A 23,649-nucleotide genomic window follows, 5' to 3' on the forward strand; every position below is an offset into this window, starting at 1 on the left:
GGGGAGAGAAAATTGAGGAGGGAAAGGAGCAGACAGTATTGCATACAAATGGATCAAAAGGGATGAAGGCTGAAAAAAGACCATAAAATCTTTTACATTAGATTAAGAAATGATTGGTAACTTTGGAGAGGGTCGTTTCAGTTGAGTGATGAAGTCTAAAGACAAATTAGAAATAAAGCGTTGAGAAGGTAGTGAGAGGAGAGGAAATAAATGAAGATAGTTCCTCTCCCCCTCTGCCCCCCAGTTAGGAGTTTGTATGATAAAGGGAATAACTTTGTGTGATAACTTGAGAGAATAGTAGGGTCAAGGAAAGGTTTCTTCATTTTTTCACTTTGGATCATTTTGTAAAAATCTTCACAAATTTCTTCAAAAAATTTTTATATCACTTGTTCTCTAAGGATTTCCTAAAGCACTTTAAAAAGCTCTGTTATGATACTAGGTTGTTATTTGGAATCATGAACCAAAAGTTACTATACTGTGCAATCATACCTTTTGACCCAGTTATACTACCATGTACGGAAGTACTTATTTTTTTTGTGTTGGCAAAATTGTAGTGGCTTTTCTCTCAAGCTCAGTGCCAGGTTCTGCTGCTTCAGTCAAATCCCTGAAACAAGATGGTGAAGGTCGGAGTCAATGGATTTGGCCATATTGGGCTCCTGGTGACTAGGGCTGCATTCACCTCAGGTGGAATAGACATTGTGGCCATCAATGGCCCCTTCATTGACCTCAACTATGGCTTGTGTGTTTCAATATGATTCCACCGATGGCAAGTTCAAGGGCACTGTCAAGGCTGAGAATGGGAAGCTGGTGATCACCACCAACATTAAATGGGGAGATGCTGGAGCCGAGTTGTAGAGTCCATTGGAGTCTTTACCACCATGGAAAAGCCTGGGGTTCACTTGAAGGGTGGAGCCAAGAGGGTCATCATCTCTGCCCCTTCTGCTGATGCCCCAATGTTCGCGATGGGAGTGAACCATGAGAAATATGATAATTCCCTTAAGATTGTCAGTAATGCCTCCTGCACTACCAACTGCTTGGTCCCCTTGGCCAAGGTCATTCATGACAACTTTGGCATTGTGGAAGGACTCATGCCATTACTGCTACCCAGAAGACAGTAGATGGTCCCTCTGGTAAGCTGTGTCATGATGGGTGTGGTGCTGCCTAAAACATCATCCCTCCTTCCACTGGGGCTGCTAAGGCTATAGGCAAGGTCATACCTGAGATGAATGGGAAGCTCACAGGCATAGCTTTCCGTGTTCCTACTCCTGATATATCTGTTGTGGATCTGACCTGCCACCTGGAGAAACCTGCCAAATATGATAATATCAAGAAAGTGGTGAAGCAAGCATCAGAGAGACCCTTGAAGGGGATCTTACACAGAGGACCAGATTGTATCCTGTGACTTTAACAGCAACACCCACTCTTCTACTTTTGATGCTGGCGCTGGTATTGCCCTCAATGACCAATTTGTCAAGCTCATTTCTTGGTGTGACAATGAGTATGGTTATAGCAACTGTGTAGTAGACCTCATGGTCTACATGGCCTCCAAGTAGTAAAATAGAAAGCCACGAACCTTTATCCCCAGCCAAAAAAAAGAAGTTCCACCATGCCTACATTCCTAACCTACGTTCCTATTATGGGGATCCATTTCCCATTCACATCCTTGTCCCAAAGCACCCCTGTAGTAAGGAGGAGAAGCCTAGAGTCCTGTATTGTGTACCATCAATAGAGTCATCACATTCACATAACCAGAGGGTACCAATCAGTTGGGGAATAGCTAATGGCATATGAATATAATGGAATATTATTGTGCTGTACGAAATGGTAAAAGGGATGGTTTCAGAGAAACCTGAGAAGACTTGTATGAACTGATGCAGAGTAAAGTAAGCAGAGACAGAAAAATATTCTATACGACAACAACACTGAAAAACAAATAGTTTTGAAAGACAAGGATTCTGATCAACCATGATTCCAGAAGAATAATGATCAGAAATGCTACTTACTCTCTGATAGAGAGGTAATGGATTAAATATACAGAATAAGACACAATTTTGGACATGGCCAATATGGGAATTTGTTTTGCTTGACTCTGCATATTTGTTACAAAGGTTTTGTTTTTGTTCTTCCAGAGGGGTGGTGTGGGAGGGGAAGAAAATAAATAAAAAGCTAATTTTTAAAATGTAATTTAAAAAATGATACTGGGACTATAAATAAGGGGTGATTTTAATGTAACATAGCTTTAGATGAGTTTTATTTAAGGGACCACTTCCTACTGTAGTTGTTCTCTAATTGTTCTTGTGTGGTAGCTTGTGTTTGGTTGGAAAGGGTGCTGTATTGTATCTGGTGTATGATGTGATGTGTAGAGGAATAACTAGGGATAACATGGACTGTGGAAGGTTATGGCTTCAAGATTTGTGTTGGTAAGCGAAATGGCAAGATGGAAACTTTGCAGCAAGAAGCTGAGTGTGCTTTTTCCCTGCCTTCCCCAGCCACAGCAGAGAACTTTGAGGTGAGCAAAAAGGTGGAGAATCATCTACATTGCCATCCAGATTCTGGCAGAAGCCAGGAGGGGCCACCCAGAACTAGACAAATTCAGCGCTGGGGCAAGATGGAAACTTTGCAGCAAGGCACTGAGTCTGCTTTTTTGGGTCCTTCAGCTTGGGCTGCTTGGAATCCAGGAGGAAGACATGGATTTGTTTTTGTTGGGGTGAGGGAAGTGCCTTGGACCCCCCAGGGACCCCACCCCATTGGCTTTTATCATCTAGTAGCCCCTCAGGACTTGGAACCGGGGACTGGAACATAATGGGGAGAACAGACCCTAAAAGAACTTTGTTTGGACTCTTTCTTTGAAATTGGGACTTTGGGTGCCACGTGGAAGCCTGCAACAGCAGTTTGGGGAGGAGACATCCCCAAAAGAAAGCTGTTTGTTTGTTTGTTTGCTTTAGGACTTTACTAACTAAAGCATGCCTGTGCCTCAGGGTACTGGGAAAAAGCCTGGGATGGCAGTGTGCTGCTGAAGAAGTACTTTATTTGGACACTTTGTATTAGCTAAAGAGATTAATTTGCTTTGACCTAGGGGTGGACATTTGAATTGTTAACAAGTATTTTGGGAATGATTGATTGAAGAGATTATCTTGCTGGGACCTAGGGGTAGGTCACATTTGAATTGTAAACCAATATTTGGGAATGTCACTGAATGATATGTTTTGCTTTATTGTGAATGATGTTTTAGTTTCCTGCATAATTGGATCACAATGTATAATGGGTCAATGTACGGTTCTAGGATACATGGTATCCTATAACAAGGGGTGGAGTGTGTTGGTAAGCAAAATGGCCTTTGTTTTCTTTGAGTAATTCTTACTAGATGCTAAGCCCCAGGCCCAAACCCCTATAGGTGTAAAACCTTAGTGGGTGTGGATTGGCAACTAAGGTGGGGCCCAAGGTGGGGCTAACTCCAGGGAGGGCCTAGTTTACATGTCTGGGAGAGCAGAGGCTCTTAGACCACGTGGGTTTAAGTCCGCCTCTTTGTGACGATTTTAGGTCATGTGGGTGAGTCGCATGTGTGACTCGCCCCTGACGCTGAAAAAGATATAAAAAACCAGGGGTTGGCTGTCCGTTCTTTGGAGCTCTCTTACTCACAGCAGTGGTGGCACGTGACTCTGGGCCAGCCCTTGTTCTGAGCTCCCAATCTGAACCTAGATGTTGGTAACTATGAATCTGTATTTGGTCTGTCTGTTACTGTTTGTAATTTGTTTGTAATTTGCTCTGAAGTTCAGTGTGCTGGCTTTTTCCCCTGAACTAAGGGAATGATATTTGTACGCTGAATTAAAGTAAGCTTGTCAACCCCTTCACCTTGCCTTCCTTAGTTAAGATCAAAAGAACCTGTGCTGTTGACATCTTTCCGGGTGCTGGCTGTGGGTAGATCTTACACAGAAGCTGCTAGCTGGATTGTGGAAACAAGATTAAAGAGGAGGAATAATGATGGTGAGAAGCCTGATTTACCAGTTTTATTTTCTAGACTTAATAAAGATAATGATAATAATAACTAAGATTTTTAAAATATTCATTTATTATTCTCCTTCCAACTCCTCCACCTTCCCTAATCAACAATTTTTTTAAAATCCTCATAACAAATACATATAATTCAGCAAAAGAAATTCCCATATTGCACATATCAAAAAATGCATGTGTCTCATTCTGGATTTTAAGTCTACTATGTCTCTGATAGGAAGTAGGTAGTCTGAATCTTTTTGAGTTTGATTGCATTAACCAAAATTGTAAAATCTTTCAAAATTGTTTTTCTCTATAATGTCATTTGTATAAATATTCTAGTTTTGCTTACTTAATTCTGCATTAGACCACAGGTTTTCCCAAGTTTCCTTTTGAAAACGCCCAGTTCGTAATTCCAATAATATTCTGTTACATTCATCTACTTTTGTAGTTCAGTCCTTTCAGCTCTTCCTTTACTCCACTTGGGGTTTTCTTGGCAAAGATACTGCAGTGGTTTGCCATTTCTTTCACCAGCTCATTTTACAGATGAGGAACTGAGGCAAACAGGGTTAAGTGACTTGCCCAGGACTACACAGCTAGTAATGAGTCTGAGGCCACATTTGAACTCAGTAAGATATCTTCCTGACTTCAGGCCCAGCACTCTATCTGACAGCGTACCGGCTCAGGAAACCCCCCTGAACGCTCCTTGAACTTTCCCAAATGGTCAAGTCTCTGGCATTTGCCTGAGGCCTCCCAGGAATCCTCTCACCTGGCCTTTCATTGTGGCCTACACTCAATCTCCCAACTCTCTGTTTCCTAACCCTCCACTCTATGTTACCTCTGGCTTTGGTTACTTCCCACCCTTGATCCTATTTAGACCCCATTCTCTTAAGCCAGGCGTTCCAACCTCCTATCTCCTCCTATCACCCTAGCCTACTGGCCACTCGCATCAAATCCTCCCTTAGACCTCTCCTCCAGTTGCCCCAGACTACTTGGCCATCCCTATATATATATAGGGTCATTCCTAGATCCTTCCTACATCTTTCTGATCCATTGTTTCCATTAAAGTACCCAGATTCCATCTAGCCAGCTTGTTAGTACAAGCATCACCAATGCTGAGATTCCTTAAGAGTGTGGCCAGTATGGCAGATTTTTAGAATCATTCCCACCTTGGACATTGTTTTAATAAACCTTGTTTTTCTTTGGCTGAAAGAAGACTTGGGCCGAATTCATTCTGGCAGGACCAGGTGTGGCTATTTTGGGGTTCGAGCACCCCTAAATCTTAACATATCCTACCTAGGTAGCACCTAGCTACCCATCAGTTTCTTCAGCCATCCCCTAGTAAGTAGGCACTCCCTTAATTTACAGTTTTGGTCAAGTGCTTTACATTTTTAACATGCTCTGGCCCCACTTTCTGAGGATCACATCTCTTATATTTCACCTCTTCCTTATTTAAAGACTCAGTGACTAGCACCCCAGCTCCAGTTAGTTACTGTGGTTAGCTTTTATAAAGTAATTTATTTCAAAGGTATAACAAGATCAAATATACATTTTCCCTACCAGCACCTTGGGAACAAAATCCACTCTACCCCACCTAACACTCTAAGGAAGGGATTCAGCTCACAGTTTAATATCCTATGTAGTATCTGAACCAACAAGCTCTACTGGATTAGCATCCAGAACCATTGTTCTTCAAGTCTGGGCTGAATGCAGCTTCTTTTTCTGGAATCTGGGCTCTAAGATCTTCATGGCTTGAGCTCCTAGGTTAGGGAATTCCATTCCCTACATTTACTCTCTTGCCTACACCTTTCAAGGACAAATGGAAAAGGGAAACAAACCAAAACCATAAGACAGATTCTCAGGGCCACAAGGAGAAAGGGGTATGGAACTAGTTTCACATTTTGCAGCCAGGAGGCACTGCTGCTAAACGCAAAACCCAGCCTGAGTGTACGTGACACCTGTCAGGTTTACTATGACTATTTTTCCAGCAGGAAGAATGGAAACACAAATGTATTTTTAAAAATAAAAGAGTGAAACCGGTGTTTTTTATAAAATTGTTACATTTTTGTTTGTGCGTGCGAAGATTTTTGCTTTTTAAATGAGAATGATGATATTGAAGGAAAATGAATTATTTTTAAGCTTCTAGTTTTCGTTATTTCTACCAGGGCTGTCATTTATTGTGGTTTAAAATGAAGTAAACTACAAAGTACTAACTCCGCCTCCTCCCCAGTTTAATGATTTATTTGCCTTCTCCTAATTTGGTTTTACCCTAGCACTCATCTACTAGCTTTTTATGTGACCCAAGAATAATGCCCGCCTCCCCTCCTCCTCCCGCCTCTTCCAGGCATCCAAATACATTTGGTTTAGGTAACGAGTTTTGGAAATGAGATCTTAATTACCGTATTTTCAGCGGAACTTTAAAGGAATTGTCGGTAATGAGAATGAGAGGAAATTGTAAATGATGATACAAGGCTTAAATCAACTGGTTTCTATAATAATTGGGATAAAGAAAATGTCGAGGGGATGAAAAAAATATAGATTCTAAGAACCTCAATTTAAGAACTGCTTGGACATTTCTCAACCTTAATTCTATGGTATGATGTCTCTATTTTCATTAAAGTCTGAGCAAAGAGCTCGGACCTTTCCGAGATCTCTCTTATCTTGAGTTTCCTCATTTTAAAATAACACCCATTAAAGACCCACCCCATTCCTTCTATCCTGGAGAGATTAAGCGGTAAAACGAGAGGGGTGGTGGACTAGATAATCTCGAAAGTCCTCCCCTGCTCTAAATTCTGTGGTTCTTTCCATCTCAAAGGCCCCTCCCAACTCTTCATTTTAATGATTTTATGTTTGGTGTTCCTCTTGTCCTTGGTTTGAATTTTTGCTACAGCCGACGTAAAAATAAAAATGAAAATCCTTTCTGCAAACTCAGTTTCCTTCTAGGGTCAAACTTTGCTGGTTTTCTACATAAGGATTAAATCAAAATGCCACAACTAAAGCTATAAACAAAACTGTTTTCTTCGTGTTTTAGTCTTTTACATGGAGACATGTAAATTTTTTTTTAACTTTTTTTCCCCTATAGCGCATAAAATGTTGGTGAGGAGCAATTTGTACCTAAGAATTACTGAAAATTACAATGTGATATCCGCAAACAACTTTTATCTCATACCGCCGCTGAAGGACAGAGAGCTGGAAGAACTGCCTCTTGGAAGCTTAGATTGGTTCTTGTGTTTCTACCCGTCTCATTCTTTGAATGCTCATTGGCAATTAAAAAGTGCCAATCAAGGAGGAGCCTACTGAAAAAAGGGGAGCAGGGCAGTGCTAACAAAGGGCAGCAGGAACTAAAATTCGTCTGAGTGGGATTGAAGACCTGGTGTGATACGTGTTCTTTGTGAGGCATTATTTCTGAGAGCAGAAAAATACACTTTCTGAATACGTCTGTCTCTTTTCTTCATTCTTCCTAGTCAGTCTGTACCTTTGCACACACAAAGACCAGACTCTGAACCTACCTTTCCGACCGATATTTGTACAGAAATTAAAAACAACTCTCCAAATGAAGTGTGAAAATTGCACAAAGAAGGTGAGTGTTTGAATTATTTTGTATTTGACTTATCAAGATTATAGAACCCGCTATGCAATGGTTTTGCTTGTTTATAAAGGTGTCCATTTTTCATAAACACACTGCACAGCCGCAGAAGGAAGGAAGGATGAGTCGGCTGGATGGTGAGTTGTTGAGAAACTTTCCTGTTTGTTTTGAACCTTAAACGATTTCGGATCAGTAGATCTAGGAATGAAACACCAGGTAGTACAAGAGTAAATAAGTCTTTTCGTCAAAATGGACTAATGACAGCCAAACCAAGGATCAAAATCGCTTCTCTGTTTCCAATGTAGCCCATTAATTTGGAAAAACGTGTTTTTTCCAGCATGCTTTAAAAAAAAAATTAGTACCTTTATTTGTACTTATCCTCCTTATATTTTATTCTGTATGTGCTTATGTAGGGTACTATCTGTCATACCCATTAGGGAGTAAACCAATAGCAAGTCGGGATGTTTCATTCTTTTTATTTGTGTCTCTATATAAATGCTTAATGATTGCTCGCTTGACTGATTTTTTGGTAGGAGCTAGAGAGAATTGTATATTAAGTACTACAAACAAATTGCACTGAATCCAATTTGTGTACCTGCAAACATTATTTAGTGTTATTGAATTTTTTTATTACTTATATGATTTAGAGTTAATTTTATGGTATTTTGAAATGGCTACATAGTTTTTATTAGTTCATTTGTCTGGCCTTTAAGACTGAAAGAGTTGTGAGGCTCAAACGATAATGTATGTTTATAAAGTTTTGCAAATATCAAAGCGCTATGTAACTGTTAATTATTATCATTTCCTATGAACCAAAAATATTTTTTTAGAGTTGCCATAGGCCAAATAAGAAGCTTTCTTGTGAGTCACCACCCCCAAGATCTGTGTGATAGCACTAATGTTGTTGACGCTTGTTTCTTCTCTTTTTTCCCTTTTAAAGGAATGTATTAAAAAAACAAACATTGATGACCAACAAAGTGTATCTGTTGATACACCAAACTTTAACAGTGAACACGAAGAGGTGAGTGTATTTTAAAACTTCTTGTTGGTCCCAAGCATAATGCTTTTTCTCCTCATTGAGAATCTGTGTCAGGTGCACCAAAAGTAATCTCTTTCAAGAAGATACAAATGAAAATTATAAAGGTTGAAGAAATAGCTTTCATAAATGACTGATTTTTTGTATAGTCACAATAGTCAGCTCTCTAAAAAATTCTCAAATAAAATATATGAGTGTGATTTTAAAAATAATAAGGTGATAGGCATAAATAATTAGCTATCACAAGTTAGGATAGGTGCTACTGAAATTTCTCCAGATAAGCAGCTCCCATTTCTACAGTTCTCTACTGTACTTTTTGAGCCATTGGTGTGATGTTTGTATCTGGGAAGTTTCCTCAGTGGTAAAATGTAGGGATTGGACTGGTTATCCCTTCCATTTAAAAAATTCTTTGAAAAAGTTCTATTTTCTTACCCTGATTTTAATACAAAAGTTTCTTCTCTAATTTAGCCATTAGCTGTGTTCTCTATAGGCCATTTCTCTATTATACATTTCTAAATGTGATCTGTAAATAGAGAAATGGTAACATGGGGAAGGGAAATTTGGAACTTTGGGACTAGGGGGCTACTACTGTGTCAAAATCCTTATCAGAATTCCACATACTAATTTAAAAAAGTTTCTCTTCCACCATGTGTTAAGGGAAACATTCCAAATATTGCTGATAATAAATTAATTGCTTGATGAAGTTTCCTTAAATTGTCAGTCATCACACTGAAATGATTCTAGCTACCTCTCTCTTAGAGGCATAGTTTCTTCATCTAGAAAATTAGGATAATGCATCTAGCTACCTATTTTACAAAGTTGTTATAAATTGTAAAGTATTATAGATATAGGAGCTATTCTCCATTTGTGTCTTAGTAATGTAGCAATCCATTCCCTTGACATTTTCCTATATGTTGATTTTATAGTGTTAATTCTTGAAAAAGTTAAATTCAAAGTGATTTTGTTGTAGAAATCAGGATTATTCCAGTTGTAATTTATCTTTTCGCTTTTGCAGAAAAGTGAGTTCCACAAGTTGGCTGATGCTAAAATATTTCTCAGTGATTGCCTGGCCTATGACAGTTGTGTTACAGTGGAGGAAGGAATAAAAGTTTTCCAGCAGAATCAGAAGGAGTTTTTTCGTATACTGAACCTTAATAAGGTAGTATGTCTCCAAATCATATGGTACAGATGAAAAAGTATACTGCTAAATACACCAGACATCTAAAACCCATCTAATTAAAGTGGGTCTATACAATATAGGGAATTGCATGAAATCAGTAACATCTCTGTGAGGTTATAACCCTTGCAGTAAAGTTAGGGGAAGAGACTTCAAGTTAAGACAGATTTTACTCTGACAAATATAAGCATTTTCAAGAAGCTTTTTTCTTTTCATTAATCAATTTGCGTAAAGAATTTTGGCATTCTACAATTCTGTTTATATCAAGTTTTGCTAGACTCATAGCTCAGGAAAAACATATCTGATTTTGGTGCTAATTTAAGTTACCTAGTTGACCTTCCCTGGGGATAAGCTGCTGAAAGCTGAACCTGATCTTATATGTTGAGAAAGCAATGTGAAATTTATTTTAATTGATACTTCCTGTGCTGAACTGTGAATAAGTAGAATCCTTCAGCTTCAGAGGCCTGTGTCTTGCCTATGTCTCTTCTGGCCCCAATCGTTTTGCCTTAGAAATAAAAACCACTGAAAAAGACCTCATTTATCTCATGAAACCTTTCCAAAATAGCTATAATTGAGGTGGTAATTTCCTCCCTGACTCCCATTTTATTTGAATATAAAACACCCAATATAAAATATCAATATAAAACTAAAAATAAAACCCTCCTCTATTAATCTCATGCATTTAATGAAAGAATAAGTAAGCACATATATCTGCCTAGTTTGCCATGCTAGTGTAATATATATGTATTATTAACCCTTGAACTAACCTTAACTCATCACTTTCAATGTGCCTTTCTTTTTCTGCCTGCCCTTGATCACACATATGCCTGCCTATGTCACATTGACACATAAGGAGTTCTTGGAATCAAAGTGAGATAACACGTATAGCACTTTTTAAATGTTAAAGTGCTGTGAGGGAGAAGGAAAGGGAGAAGGAAAACTCATAGGAATATTATAGTCAATTCCAATACCCCCAGCTCAGGGATCAGATATTAAGAGCAATAGACAAAAACAGATTAAATATGAAGGTGCCACAATTAGAATCACACAAGACCTAGCAGTGGAGACACTAAAGGACCGCAGGTCTTGGAACACTATATATTGAAGAGCAAAAGGACTAGGGTTCCAGCCAAAAATATTATACCCAGCAAAGTTAAACATAATCCTAAATGAAAAAAAAAAAGGACATTTGGTCAACTGTCAGACTTTCGGGACTTTGTTAAAAAAATACCAAAAACAAAAAGCTGAACTTAATAGTAAGATTTGCCATATAGGAGCCAAGAGAAACAAAGTACATACCAAGACTGGTTACAAGGGGTTCAGGAAGGACAGACCATTTACCTTTTATGTATGTAAAATGTAAACCGTGGGCAGCTACGTGGCGCAGTGAGTAGAGCACCGGCCCTGGAGTCAGGAGGACCTGAGTTCAAATCCGGCCTCAGACACTTGACACATGTACTAGCTGTGTGACCTTGGGCAAGTCATTTAACCCCAACTGCCCTGCCCCCCCCCCAAAAAGAAGTCTGACAAAAAAAAATGTAAACCGTATGTCTAAGATTGTCATTAGTAATTGGGTAGATCATAAGAAAAATTGGGATAGACCTGAGTATGATATAACTTTAAAAAGTAAAACTATTTAGGAACGGCTAAATAAGAGTAATTATTTTATACAAATGAGGTGTAAGAGGAAGAATTGACACAGAGGAGTTAGATGGGGGAAGAGGGCTGGTAGTTCTGGAAACCTACTTTCATTGGGAATGGGTTTAAGAAGGAACAATGCATATATATCTAAAAGAGTATAAAAGTCTTCTAAATTCAGAAGAAATACAAAGGTAAGAGGATAGGGAGGGGGGAGAGGATAAAGGAGGGATCTCTAGAAGGGAGGGTGAGGGAATAGGTTAAGGGGGGATATAGAAGGGTGTTTAGATTTATGGGAATGGGAGAAAAGGGGAAGGATCCTTGGACGGGGGTAAGCTAAATAATAGGAGGTCAAGGTATTAGGAAGGATAGGAAATAAGAGATACACACAAACGTAAAAACAAAGGTCAGGAGTAGAATTTGTTAGGGAAAGTATATATCTATATATGTAGGTATGTATTTACATATGTATATGAGTATGTATATATATCTATACTTATATATATTATATATATTTTTTATTTATATATATATTATATATTATATATAAATATATCCACACTTAATTGTGGCCTCTGAGGGGGAAGGGGGAGGCAGGGGAAAAACGAACAAAGTAAAAAGTGCACAGCGGAGAACAAAAGAAAACTTAGAAGGAAATAAAGAAAAGATGGGCAGCTCTCAACACAACATGTAGTATTTATCATATAGGCTTTCTTGAAATGAAAATTTATTGCTGTATATTTTGAATCCTCTCTTATGTTCTGCTATGTACATGACATGGTTTTTTCTTCTTTTCTTACTTTGTGTTTAAGTTTCAATATTCAAGTTTATGATATGTTTCTTTTTCTTTTCTCCATTCTGTATTTGAGTTTTGATGGCTGGAACCCTAGTCCTTTTGCTCTTCAATATATAGTGTTCCAATACCTGCGGTCCTTTAGTGTCTCCACTGCTAGGTCTTATGTGATTCTAATTGTGGCACCTTCATATTTAAATTGTTTTTGTCTTGTTGCTCTTAATATTTTATCCCTGAGCTGGGGGTTTTGGAATTGACCATAATATTCCTATGAGTTTTCCTTCTCTCTCTCCTCCCTCTCCCTTTCCTCCCTGTCCTGCTCCCTCTCCCTCTCGCTTTACCTGCTAAATGGAGTACTTACTATTTGATCCTAGAGGTCATAAGGAACCACTGTGTTTATTGAATATAGAGATTTCATGGTCAAACCTCTGCTTTAGGATAGTTGTTTTGGGAGCCCAGTGGAAGGTGGATTAAAATGGGGAGAGACTTAAAGCAAAGTGACCAATTAGAAGACTCTTCAAATAGTTCAGGTAAGAGGTGATGATGGCCTGAACTCTAGGGTACTGGCTGTGTTAGTAGAGAGATGATATATGTGAGTTATGTTGTGAAGGAAAAATAATAAGATTTGTCAGTTGATTGGACATGTGAAGTGACTGAGAATGACATTTAGGTTGCAGGCTTGGATTCCTGGAAAGTTGTTGATACCTTGAGCATACTAAGAAAATTGAGAAGAGCAGAGGGTTTTTGAGGAAAGAATAAGTTCTCTATTGTATATTGTCTTTTTCTTCTTTTATAAAATCTCTTGTTTATGCCCTCTTCTCTCTTTTGAAACTGCTCCCACCATGGCGCAAGCCCTCCTCGCCTCATACCTGAACTATTGAAATAGCTTGGTGATTCATCTCCCTGCCTCAAGTCTTTCCCTACTGCATTCTGTCCTCCACTCAGCAGTCGAATTGTGTCAAATTGTTCTTCCTAAATTACAGGCATATCACTCCTCCATTCAGTAAATTCCAGTGGCTCCCTGTCACCTCCAGGAACAAATATAAAATCCTTTGTTTGACTTCTAAAACCTTCCTTTATCCGAATTATTCTTACCTTTCCAGTCTTCTTGCAGCTCACTTCCCTCCATGTACTCTGTGATCCAGTGCCACTGGTCCCCGTGCACATAACATTTCTGTCTCCCTATCTTAAAGATTTTCACAGGCTGCCTGGAACTCTTTCTCTCTTCATCTCCACCTCCTAGATTCCTTGGCTTCCCTCAAGACACATCTTAAATCTTGCCTTCTGCAAGAAGCCGTTCCTAATCCTCCTTAATCTTGGTACCTTTCTTCTGAGACTGCCCCGTTTATCCCCTATATATCTTATTTGTACATAGTTGAAAGTTATCTCCTCCATTAGTCTGTGAGCTCCATGAGAGCACTAACCATTTTTTTGCTTTTGTCTTTCTTTGTATCCCCAGCACTTAGCATAGTACTTGACACATAGTAGTCATTTAATAAATGCTAGTTGACGGCCTTACTACAGAGTAACTAGTTCAAGATCTATAAAAGGTGAAGTTGGTGATGCAGGACTGTAGGTTGAGGGAGAGCCTGGGGCTGGATGTGTAGCTCTGAGAATCATCTGCATAGAGATGACAGTTGAACCCATGATGGCTAATAAGATCACCAAAGTGAGATATTGTAGAAGGAAAAGAGAAGATGGCCAGCTCTCACCCAAGGGAAATTCTCCAGAGTCTCCAGGGAAGTAATGTAGAAATCAGGGACATGTTAAAAAAGCCAGCTTTTCCCCTATATGTCTAACACTTCCCAGATCTCTCTTTTTCCACATATCTCTCCTGAAAAATCTCTGGAACTACATATTTCTCTCTTGAAAGAATCTCTGGTACCAAGCCTATCGCTTACATAGATATGACCATGTGTTTCCCCCACCTCCCATTCACTAAACTTCAGTGACTCCCTTTCGCCTCCAGGATCAAATGTACAATTCTGTGTTAGTCTTTAAAAGCCATTCATTACCTGATACCTTCCTACCTTTTTAATCCCCTACGCCACCTACTTTTCAGTCTAATGACATTTGCCTCTTTGCTGTTCCTTGGATACAACAATCCATCTCTTCACATCCAGGCATTTTCCTTGGCTGTCCCCCTCATGCCTGGCACTCTTTTCTAATTTCTACCTTCTGGCTTCCTTTAAGTCTCAGCTAAAATCTCACCTTCTCCAAGAATCCTTTCCCAAACCTCCTTAATCTTAGCGCCTTCCCTCTGAGATTATCTCCAATTTATCCTGTATATATCTTGCATATACATTGTAGTTTTCATATTTTTCCATTATACTGTGAGCTCCTTGAGAGCAAACACTTTCCCCCCCTTTCTTTATATTCCTAGCACTTTGCAAAGTCCCTGGAAGCACTGTAGACTGACCTATTTCCACCCTGATCTCTCTACCACCAGATGACTGTACTTGTGGCCCTCGGACCCCTTCAAATGAGAGCTGTTCTCTCTAAAAGTCTATATCTCTTGGAAAGCAAATACTAGAAGCTTTTCTGAGCCTGCCCCATGTTTCCTTATCCTCTTCTCTTGCTTTTCTTCTAGGTCATTTCTTTCCCCTGTTTTTCTCTGAGGAGCTGAAGGGATTGTGTTCATAGCTGTGCTCCTCCCATCTTTCTCTTGTTGTCTCCTAAATACACTCAGCCATTCCCACAGGGTTGAGAAATTTCCCAGTCCTGCTTGTGGTATTATCCCTCAAAGCACAGGTCTGACTATGTCACTGCCTCTCCCCCTCCCCTTTTCCCTTCCACAGGCAATAAACTCCAATGGCTCCCTATTACCTCCAGGATCAAAGTCAAAGTCCTGTGTTTGGCATTCAAAGCCTTTTGTAATTTAGTCCCTTCCTACCTTTCTAGTTTTTTCATACCTTATTTATCTTCATATACTTTTCATAGAATGAGATCAGACTGAGAAGGGGACCTGTGCCTCTGCCCTGTAATTGTGTTCATATGGTTCCTGGCTTTATCTTGGCAGGTAGACTCCCAAATATTTTATATTATCTACAGTTACTTTAAATGGAGTTTCTCTTTCTATCTCTTGGAGTTGGGCTTTGTTAGTGATATTGAGAAATGCTGATGATTTATGTGGATTTATTTTATGTCATGTTACTTTGCTAAAGTTGTTTGCTATTTCAAGTAGTTTTTTAGTTGATTATCAAGGATTCTATAAGTATACCATCACATCGTCTGCAAAGAGTGATAGCTTTGTTTCTTCTATGCCTATTCTAATTTCTTCAATTTCTTTTTCGCCTCTTATTGCTAAAGCTAAGATTTCTAGTACAACATTGAATAACAGTGGTGATAATAGACATCCTTGTTTCATCCCTGATCTTATTGGAAATGCTTCCAGCTTATTGCCATTACATATAATGCTTGCTGATGGTTTTAGATAGATACTATTTATCATTTTAAGGAATACTCCATTGATTCCTGTGCTGTCTAGTATTTTTAACAGGAACGGGAGTTGTATTTTGTCAAAAGCTTTTTCTGCGTCTATTAAGAAAATCATATGATTTCTGTTAGTTTAGTTGTTGATATGGTAAGTTATGCTGATCATTTTCCTAATATTGAACCAGCCCTGCATTCCTGGTATAAATCCCACCTGGTCATAGTGTGTTATCCTTGTGATAAGTTGCTATAATCTCTTTGCTAATATTTTATTTAAAATTTTCATCTATGTTCATAACGGAAATTGGTCTGTAATTTTCTTTCTCTGTTTTGGCTCTTCCTGGTTTAGGTATCGACCCCATATTTGTATCATAAAAAAATTTGGTAGGACTCCTTCACCTATTTTCCCAAACAGTTTATATAGTATTGGAATTAATTTTTCTTTAAATGTTTGATAGAATTCACTTGTAAATCCATCTGGCACTGGAGATTTTTTCTTAGGGATTTTATTGATGGTGTTCATTGATGACTTGTTCGGTTTCTTTTTGTGATATGGGGTTAATTATTTTATTTCCTCCTCTGTTAATCTGGACAATTTATATTTTTGTAAATATTAATCCATTTCACTAAGATTGCCAAATTTATTGCCATATATATGGGGAAAATGACTTCTAATTATTTTTTTAATTTCCTCTTCATTGGTGGTGAATTCACCCTTTTCATTTTTGATACTGGTCACTTGGTTTTCTTCTTTCTTTTTTTTAATCAAAGTAACCAAAAGTTCATCTACTTTATTGGTTTTTTTTAATTTTTAATTTATTTAATATATTCAGTTTTCAGCATTGATTTTCACAAGAGTTTGAATTACAAATTTTCTCCCCATTTCTGCCCTCCTGCCCACTCCAAGATGGCGTATATTCTGGTTGCCCCGTTCCCCAGTCAGCCCTCCCATCTGTCACCCCTCTCCCCTCCCATCCCCCTTTCCCTTCTTCTCTTGTAGGGCAAGATAAATTTCTATGCCCCATTGCCTGTGTATCTTATTTCCTAGTTGCATGCAAAAACTTTTTTTGTTGTTGTTTTTGAACATCTGTTTTTAAAACTTTGAGTTCCAAATTCTCTCCCCTCTTCCCTCCCCACTCACCCTCCCTAAGAAAGCAAGCAACTCAACATAGGCCACATGCATATCATTATGTAAAATCCTTCCACAATACTCATGTTGTAAAAGATTAACTATGTTTTGCTCCTTCTTACATATCCCCCTTTATTGAATTTTCTCCCTTGACCCTGTCCCTTTTCGAAAGTGTTTGTTTTTGACTACCTCCTCCCCCTGTCTGCCCTCCCTTCTATCATCCCCCCTTTTTTTATCTTCATCCTCCTTCTTTCCTGTGGGGTAAGATACCCAATTGAGTGTGTATGGTATTCCCTCCTCAGGTCAAATCCAATGAGAGCAGGATTTACTCATTCCCCCTCACCTGCCCCCTCTTCCCTTCCTACAGAACTGCTTTTTCTTGCCACTTTTATGCGAGATAATTTACCCCATTCTATCTCTCCCTTTCTCCCTCTTTCAATATATTCCTCTCCTATCCCTTAATTTGATTTTATTTTTTTAGATATCATCCCTTCATATTCAACTCACCCTGTGCCCTCTGTCTATATATTTATATATACATCTACATATATACATACATAGACACACACATATGTATATATATGCATACACATATACATATGCATATTCCTTTCAGCTACTGTGATACTGAGGTCTCATGAAAATCTTTCTATGTAGGAATGTAAACAAAACAGTTCAACTTTAGTAAGTCCCTTATGATTTCTCTTTCTTGTTTACCTTTTTATGCTTCTCTTGATTCTTGTGCTTGAAAGTCAGATTTTCTATTCAGCTCTGGTCTTTTCACTGAGAAAGCTTGAAAGTCCTCTATTTTATTGAAACTCCATATTTTGCCTTGGAGCATGATACTCAGTTTTGCTGGGTAGGTGATTCTTGGTTTTAATCCTAGCTCCATTGACCTCCGGAATATTGTATTCCAAGCCCTTGGGTCCCTTAATGTGAAAGCTGCCAGATCCTGTGTTATCCTGATTATTTTTCCACAATACTCAAATTGTTTCTTTCTGGCTGCTTGTACTATTTTCTCCTTGATCTGGGAGCTCTGGAATTTGGCAACAATATTCCTAGGAGTTTTCTTTTGGGGATCTTTTTGAGGAGGAGATCTGTGGATTCTTTGGATTTCTATTTTACCCTCTGGCTCTAGAATATCAGGGCAGTTCTCCTTGATAATTTCTTGAAAAATGATATCTAGGCTCTTTTTTTGATCATGGCTTTCAGGTAGTCCAGTAATTTTTAAATGATCTCTCCTGGATCTATTTTCTAGGTCAGTGGTTTTTGCAGTGAGATGTTTGACATTGTCTTCTACCTTTTCATTCCTTTGGTTCTGTTTTATAATATCTTGATTTCTCATAAAGTCACTAGCTTCCACTTGCTCCAATCTAATTTTTAAGGTAGTATTTTCTTCAGTGGTCTTTTGGACCTCCTTTTCCATTTGGGTAATTCTGCCTTTCAAGACATTCTTCTCCTCAGTGGCTTTTTGGAGCTCTTTTGCCATTTGAGTTAGTCTATTTTTTAAGGTGTTGTTTTCTTCAATATTTTTTTCAGTATTTTTTTGGGTCTCCTTTAGCAATTCATTGACTTGTTTTTCATGGTTTTCTTGCATCATTCTCATTTCTCATCCCAATTTTTCCTCTACTTCTCTAACTTGCTTTTCCAACTCCTTTTTGAGTTCTTCCATGGCCTGAGTTCATGTTTTTCTTGGAGGCTTTTGATGTAGGCTCTTTGACTTTGTTGACTTCTTCTGGCTGTATGTTTTGGTCTTCTTTGTCACCAAAGAAAGATTCCAAAGTTTGAGACTGGATTTGAGTGCATTTTGGCTGCCTGGCCATGTTCCCAGCCAACTTACTTGACCCTTGAGTTTTTCGTCGGGGTATGACTGCTTGTAGAGCAAAGAGTACTTTGTCCCCAGCTTGAGGGGATGCGCCGTTGATTTCAGAGCTATTTCTATACAGCCAGCTCTGCCACACCAGCACTCCTCCTTCCCCAAGAACCTCCAACCGAGACTGAACTCAGATCTTAAGCAGGCTCTGCACTCCTGCTCTGATCCACCACTTAATTCCTCCCACCAGGTGGGCCTGGGGCTGGAAATTACTGCAGCTGTAGTTCTGTAGCTGCACCACCCCCGCTGTCCCTGGGACGGTGGCTGAACCATGAACTCTGTCCCCCACAGCCTTTCCCACTAACCTCCTCTCTTGTCTTTGGTGTTTGTGGGTTGAGAAGTCTGGTAACTGCCACAGCTCACTGATTCAGGGTGCTAGGGCATGTTCCACTGGCTCCTGGTCTGGTTGGTCCTGCCACTGCCCACGCTGAGCTCCGCTCCTCTCCGCTCTGTGCGCGATAGACCTCATCCAGCAACCATCCAGGCTGTCCTGTGCTGGAGCCCTGCTTCCCTCTGCTATTTTGTGGGTTCTGCAGTTCTAGAATTTGTTCAGAGCCATTTTTTTATAGGTTTTTGGAGGGACCTGGTAGGGAGCTCATGCAAGTCCCTGCTTTCCAGCCTCCATCTTGGCTCCACCCCTTTATTTTTTTTTCATAAAATCAGCTCTTAGTTTTGTTTACTAATTAAATCATTTTATTAATTTCAACTTTATTTTTTTAAATTAATTAATTTATTTTTAGTTTTCAACATTCATTTCCACAAGATTTTGAGTTCCATATTTTCTCCCCATCTCTCTCCCAACCCCTTACCCCAAGATGGCATTCAGTCTGATTACTCCTTCCCCCAGTCTGCCCCCCCTTCTGTCACCACCCCCCTCTTATCCCCTCCCCGTTACTTTCTTGTAGGGCAAGATAGATTTCTATAACCCACTGCCTATATATCTTATTTCCCAGGTGCATGTAAAAAAAAAATTTAACATTTGTTTTTGAAACTTTGAGTTCTGGATTCTCTCCCTTCTTCCCACCCTACCCACCCTCATTGAGAAGGCAAGCAATTCAATATAAGTTTTACATGTGTAGTTATGCAAAACATTTCCATAATAGTCATATTGTGAAAGACTAACTATATTTCCCTCCATCCTATCCCATGCCCCCATTTATTCTATTTTCTCCTTTGACCCTGTCCCTTTTCAAAAGTGTTTGCTTCTGACTACCTCCTCCCCCAATCTACCCTCCCTTCTATCATTCCCCCATCTCTTATCCCCTTCCCCCCTACTTTCCTGTAGAGTAAGATATCCAGTTGATTCTGTATGTTATTTCCAAATCCAATGAGAGTAAGGTTGACTTATTCCCTTTCACCTCCCCATCTTCCCCTCCATTGTAGCAACTTTTTTGTTGCCTCTGTCTGTTTTAACAATCCGGCTAGCAGCTGCTGTGGGGGGTGTAAAACCAACAACAACCAGGTCACAGAACACTGCAAGCCCAGGTTCTTTTGATCTGCTTTACAAGAGAACCATCAACATCTGAGTTCAGCTGGAAGGCCCTTACAGCAGCTGCCCAGAGTCTTGCGCCTCCAGGAGTGAGAGCCTTAAACAAATAGCTCTGTTCTCCCTTTTTGTACAGTTTCAGACGTCATCAAACATCTTCTGAGCAACCAGAACTTAGGCTCCTATGATTGGCTCTGGTGTCAGCACCTCCCTTCATTGGCCCTACCTGGAGCCCCACCTTAGTAACCAATTCATACCCACATAGGCCTAGCACCTAATAGATAGGGTTTTGGGCCTGGGGCTTAGCACCTAGTAAGACTCAATCAAAGACACTGAATTAATCAAAGGAAACAAAGGCCAAACTCTTCAAGGATCCCCAATACACTCTCCTGGATCTATTTTCCAGGTCAGTTGTTTTCCAATGAGATATTTTACATGGTCTTCTATTTTTTTCCTTTTAGTTTTGTTTTATAATTTCTTGATTTCTCATAGTCATTAGCTTCCATTTGCTCTATTCTAATTTTTAAGGAATTATTTTCTTCAGTGAGCTTTTGGACCTCATTTTCCATTTGGCCAATTCTGCTTTTAAGGCATTCTTCTCCTCAGTGGCTTTTTGGAGCTCTCTTGCCATTTGGGTTAGTCTATTTTTTAAGGTGTTATTTTCTTCAGTATTTTGGGGGGGTCTCTTTTAGCAAGCTGTTGACTCATTTTTCATGATTTCCTTGCATCATTCTCATTTCTCTTCCTAATTTTTCCTCTACTTCTCTTAGTTGATTTTCCAAATTCTTTTTGAGTTGTTCTATGGCCTGAGACTAATTCATATTTTTCTTGGAGGCTTTGTGTGTAGGATCTTTGACTTTGTTGTCTTCTTCTGGTTGTGCGTTTTGATCTTCTTTGTCACCAAAGTAAGATTGTATAGTCTGATTTTTTTTTTAAAGAATCCTTTTTTTTTTTTTTGGAGGTGGGAAGGCAGGGCAATTGGGGTTAAGTGACTTGCCCAAGGTCACCCAGCTAGTAAGTATATCAAGTGTCTGAGGCTGGATTTGAACTCAGGTCCTCCTAACTGCAGGGCCACTGCTCTACTCACCGTGCCACCTAGCTGCCCAATATAGTCTGATTTTTTAATGCCGTTTGCTCATTTTCCCAACCAGTTACTTGACTTTTGAGCCCTTTGTCAAGGTAGTACTCTGCTTCCAGAATGGAGAGTGCTATGTCCCAAGTTTAGGGATTTTGTGCAGCTTTTGTCAGAGACACTTCTAGGCACCTGTAAATTTTCAGTTCTTCTAAGGTGGTATGATCAAAGGAAAGGTGTTTACTCCTCTCCTGGCCTGTGCTCTGGTGAATGACCACAAGCACTCTTTTCTTCCTTGGAACTGTAGGGAGGATTCTCTCTCCACAGCCTCCACAATCTCTGCCATGTCAGCTCTCCTCTTCGCCTCGGGACTGCCACCCAGGACTTTTACCCAGATCCAAATGGGGGCAAAGCAAGAGAATCCTGCCTCAGTGCCTGCAAAGAGATCCCTGCTTCCCCTCTGATCAGCCACTTGATCCTCTCCACCATCTGTGGGCCTAGAGCTCCAAAAACAGCCACTGCTGCTGCTGTCGCTGCCGCTGCTGCCACCCCATGGTGCTGGGGCTGGGGCTGGACCATGTACTTCTCTCACCTAGGTCTGACAGAGTTTCCCCCCTGACTTTCTAATTTTTCTTTGGCGTTTGTGGGTTGAGAAGTCTGAAAACCATCACAGCTACCAGTGATTCAATCCCCTGAGGCCTGCTCTGGTCCGGTCTGTGCCAGCGTGGACTGTGCTCCGCTCCCAGCCTGGTGTAATAGACCCTTCCTGTCAGCCTCCCAGGTTGTCTTGGGCTGGAGATTTGTTTCACTCTGTCATTTTGTGGGTTCTGTAGTTCTAGAATTTGTTGAGAGTGAGTTTTTACAGGTATTTGGAGAGGTTTGGGGGAGAGCTCAAGCAAGTCCTTGATTTTGCTCTGCTGTCTTGGCTCTGCTTCCCCAAAGCTTCCTAATTTCAATTTTTTTAATCTCTCCTTTGGTTTTCAGAATTTCTCACTTGTTGGGGATTTTTAATTTGTCTTTTTTCTAGATTTTTTCATTGCATGCCCAGTTCGTTGATCTCTTTCTCTATTTTATTCATATAAACATTGAGAGATATAAAATTTCCCATATGAACTGCTTTAGCTATATCCCATAAGTTTTGGTATATTGTCTCATTGTTGTCATTCTCTTAGATGACATTATTGATTCTTTTCTATGATTTGCTGTTTGACCCACTCATTCTTTAGGATTAGATTATTTAGTTTCCAATTATCTTTCCATGGCCCTTTCTTGTAATTTTTGTTGTATCATGGTGTAAAAGGGATGCATTTAATATTTCTGCCTTTCTGCACTGTGAAAAAGGTATATTCCTTTCTGTCCCCATTTACTTTTCTCCAGGGGTCCACCATTTCTAACTTTTCTAAGATTCTATTCACCACTTTAATTTCTTTCTTCTTTATTTTGTGGTTACATTTATCTAGTTCGGAGAGGGGGAGGTTGAGGTCTCCCACTAGTATAGTTTTGCTGTCTTATTTCTTCCTGCAATTCCCTTAACTTCTCCTCAAAGAATTTGGATGCTATACCACTTGGTGTATATATGTTTATCATTGATATTATTTCATTTAGCAGGATATAGTTTCTTTCCTTATCCCTTTTAATTAGATTTATTTTTGCTTTTGCTTTATCTGAGGTCAGGATTGCTACCCCTGCTTTTTTTACTTCAGCTGAAGCATAATATGTTCTGCTTCAGCCTTTTACCTTTACTCCATGTGTATTTCTCTGCTTCAGATATGTTTCTTGTAAACAATATATTGTAGAATTATGGTTTTCAATCCACTCTGCTATTTGCTTCCATTTTATGGGAGAGCTCATCTTATTCACATTCATAGTTATGATTACTAACTGTATCTTTCTCTCCATCCTATTTTTCTCCCTGTTTATGTTTTCTCAATTTTCCTCCTCACTTATGGTTTGATTCTGACCCCTACTTTACTCAGTCTTCCCTCCCTTCTATCAACCCCCTCCCTTTTCTTCCCCCTTTCCCCTCCTGCTTCCTATAGGGTAAGATGGATTTTCATACCCAATTGAGTATGTATGATATTTCCTCTTTGAATCAGATCTGTTCAGAGTAAGATTCAAACAATGCTTGCCTCCTTCCCTTTTTTCCCTCTGCTGTCAAAAATCTTTGTGGCATTTCATGTGATGTAATTTACCCTTTTCTGCTTCCTCCTTTCCTCTTCTCCTAGTACAATCTCTTTTCTTGCCCCTTAATTAATTTTTTTTATCATCACATCAAAGTCAACTTATATCCACACCCTCTGTCTATATATATATATATATATATATATATATATATATATATATATATATATATATATATATACACCTTCTAAATGTCATAATAAAGATACATTTCTCAAGAATTACAAGTATCATCTTCCTATGTAGGGATGTAAAC

General features: G+C 39.3%; 1 protein-coding gene and 1 pseudogene across 1 annotated transcript in view; both read left to right on the forward strand.

Annotated features, from left to right (window-relative positions):
- Positions 1-614: 614 nt before the first annotated feature.
- LOC118855799 lies at positions 615-1,553 on the forward strand (annotated as a pseudogene).
- A 5,519-nt stretch (positions 1,554-7,072) lies between these two features.
- Positions 7,073-23,649, forward strand: part of NARF (nuclear prelamin A recognition factor) — an 85,088-nt gene continuing 68,511 nt past the window's right edge. The window contains exons 1-3 of the mRNA XM_036765816.1: positions 7,073-7,570; positions 8,517-8,597; positions 9,628-9,771. Of these exons, the coding sequence (XP_036621711.1) occupies positions 7,544-7,570; positions 8,517-8,597; positions 9,628-9,771 (252 nt within the window). The 5' untranslated portion in view covers positions 7,073-7,543. The remainder of the gene's footprint in view (positions 7,571-8,516; positions 8,598-9,627; positions 9,772-23,649) is intronic.

Source organism: Trichosurus vulpecula, chromosome 7 (assembly GCF_011100635.1).
Source record: "Trichosurus vulpecula isolate mTriVul1 chromosome 7, mTriVul1.pri, whole genome shotgun sequence".
Classification (NCBI taxonomy): Eukaryota; Metazoa; Chordata; class Mammalia; order Diprotodontia; family Phalangeridae; genus Trichosurus; species Trichosurus vulpecula.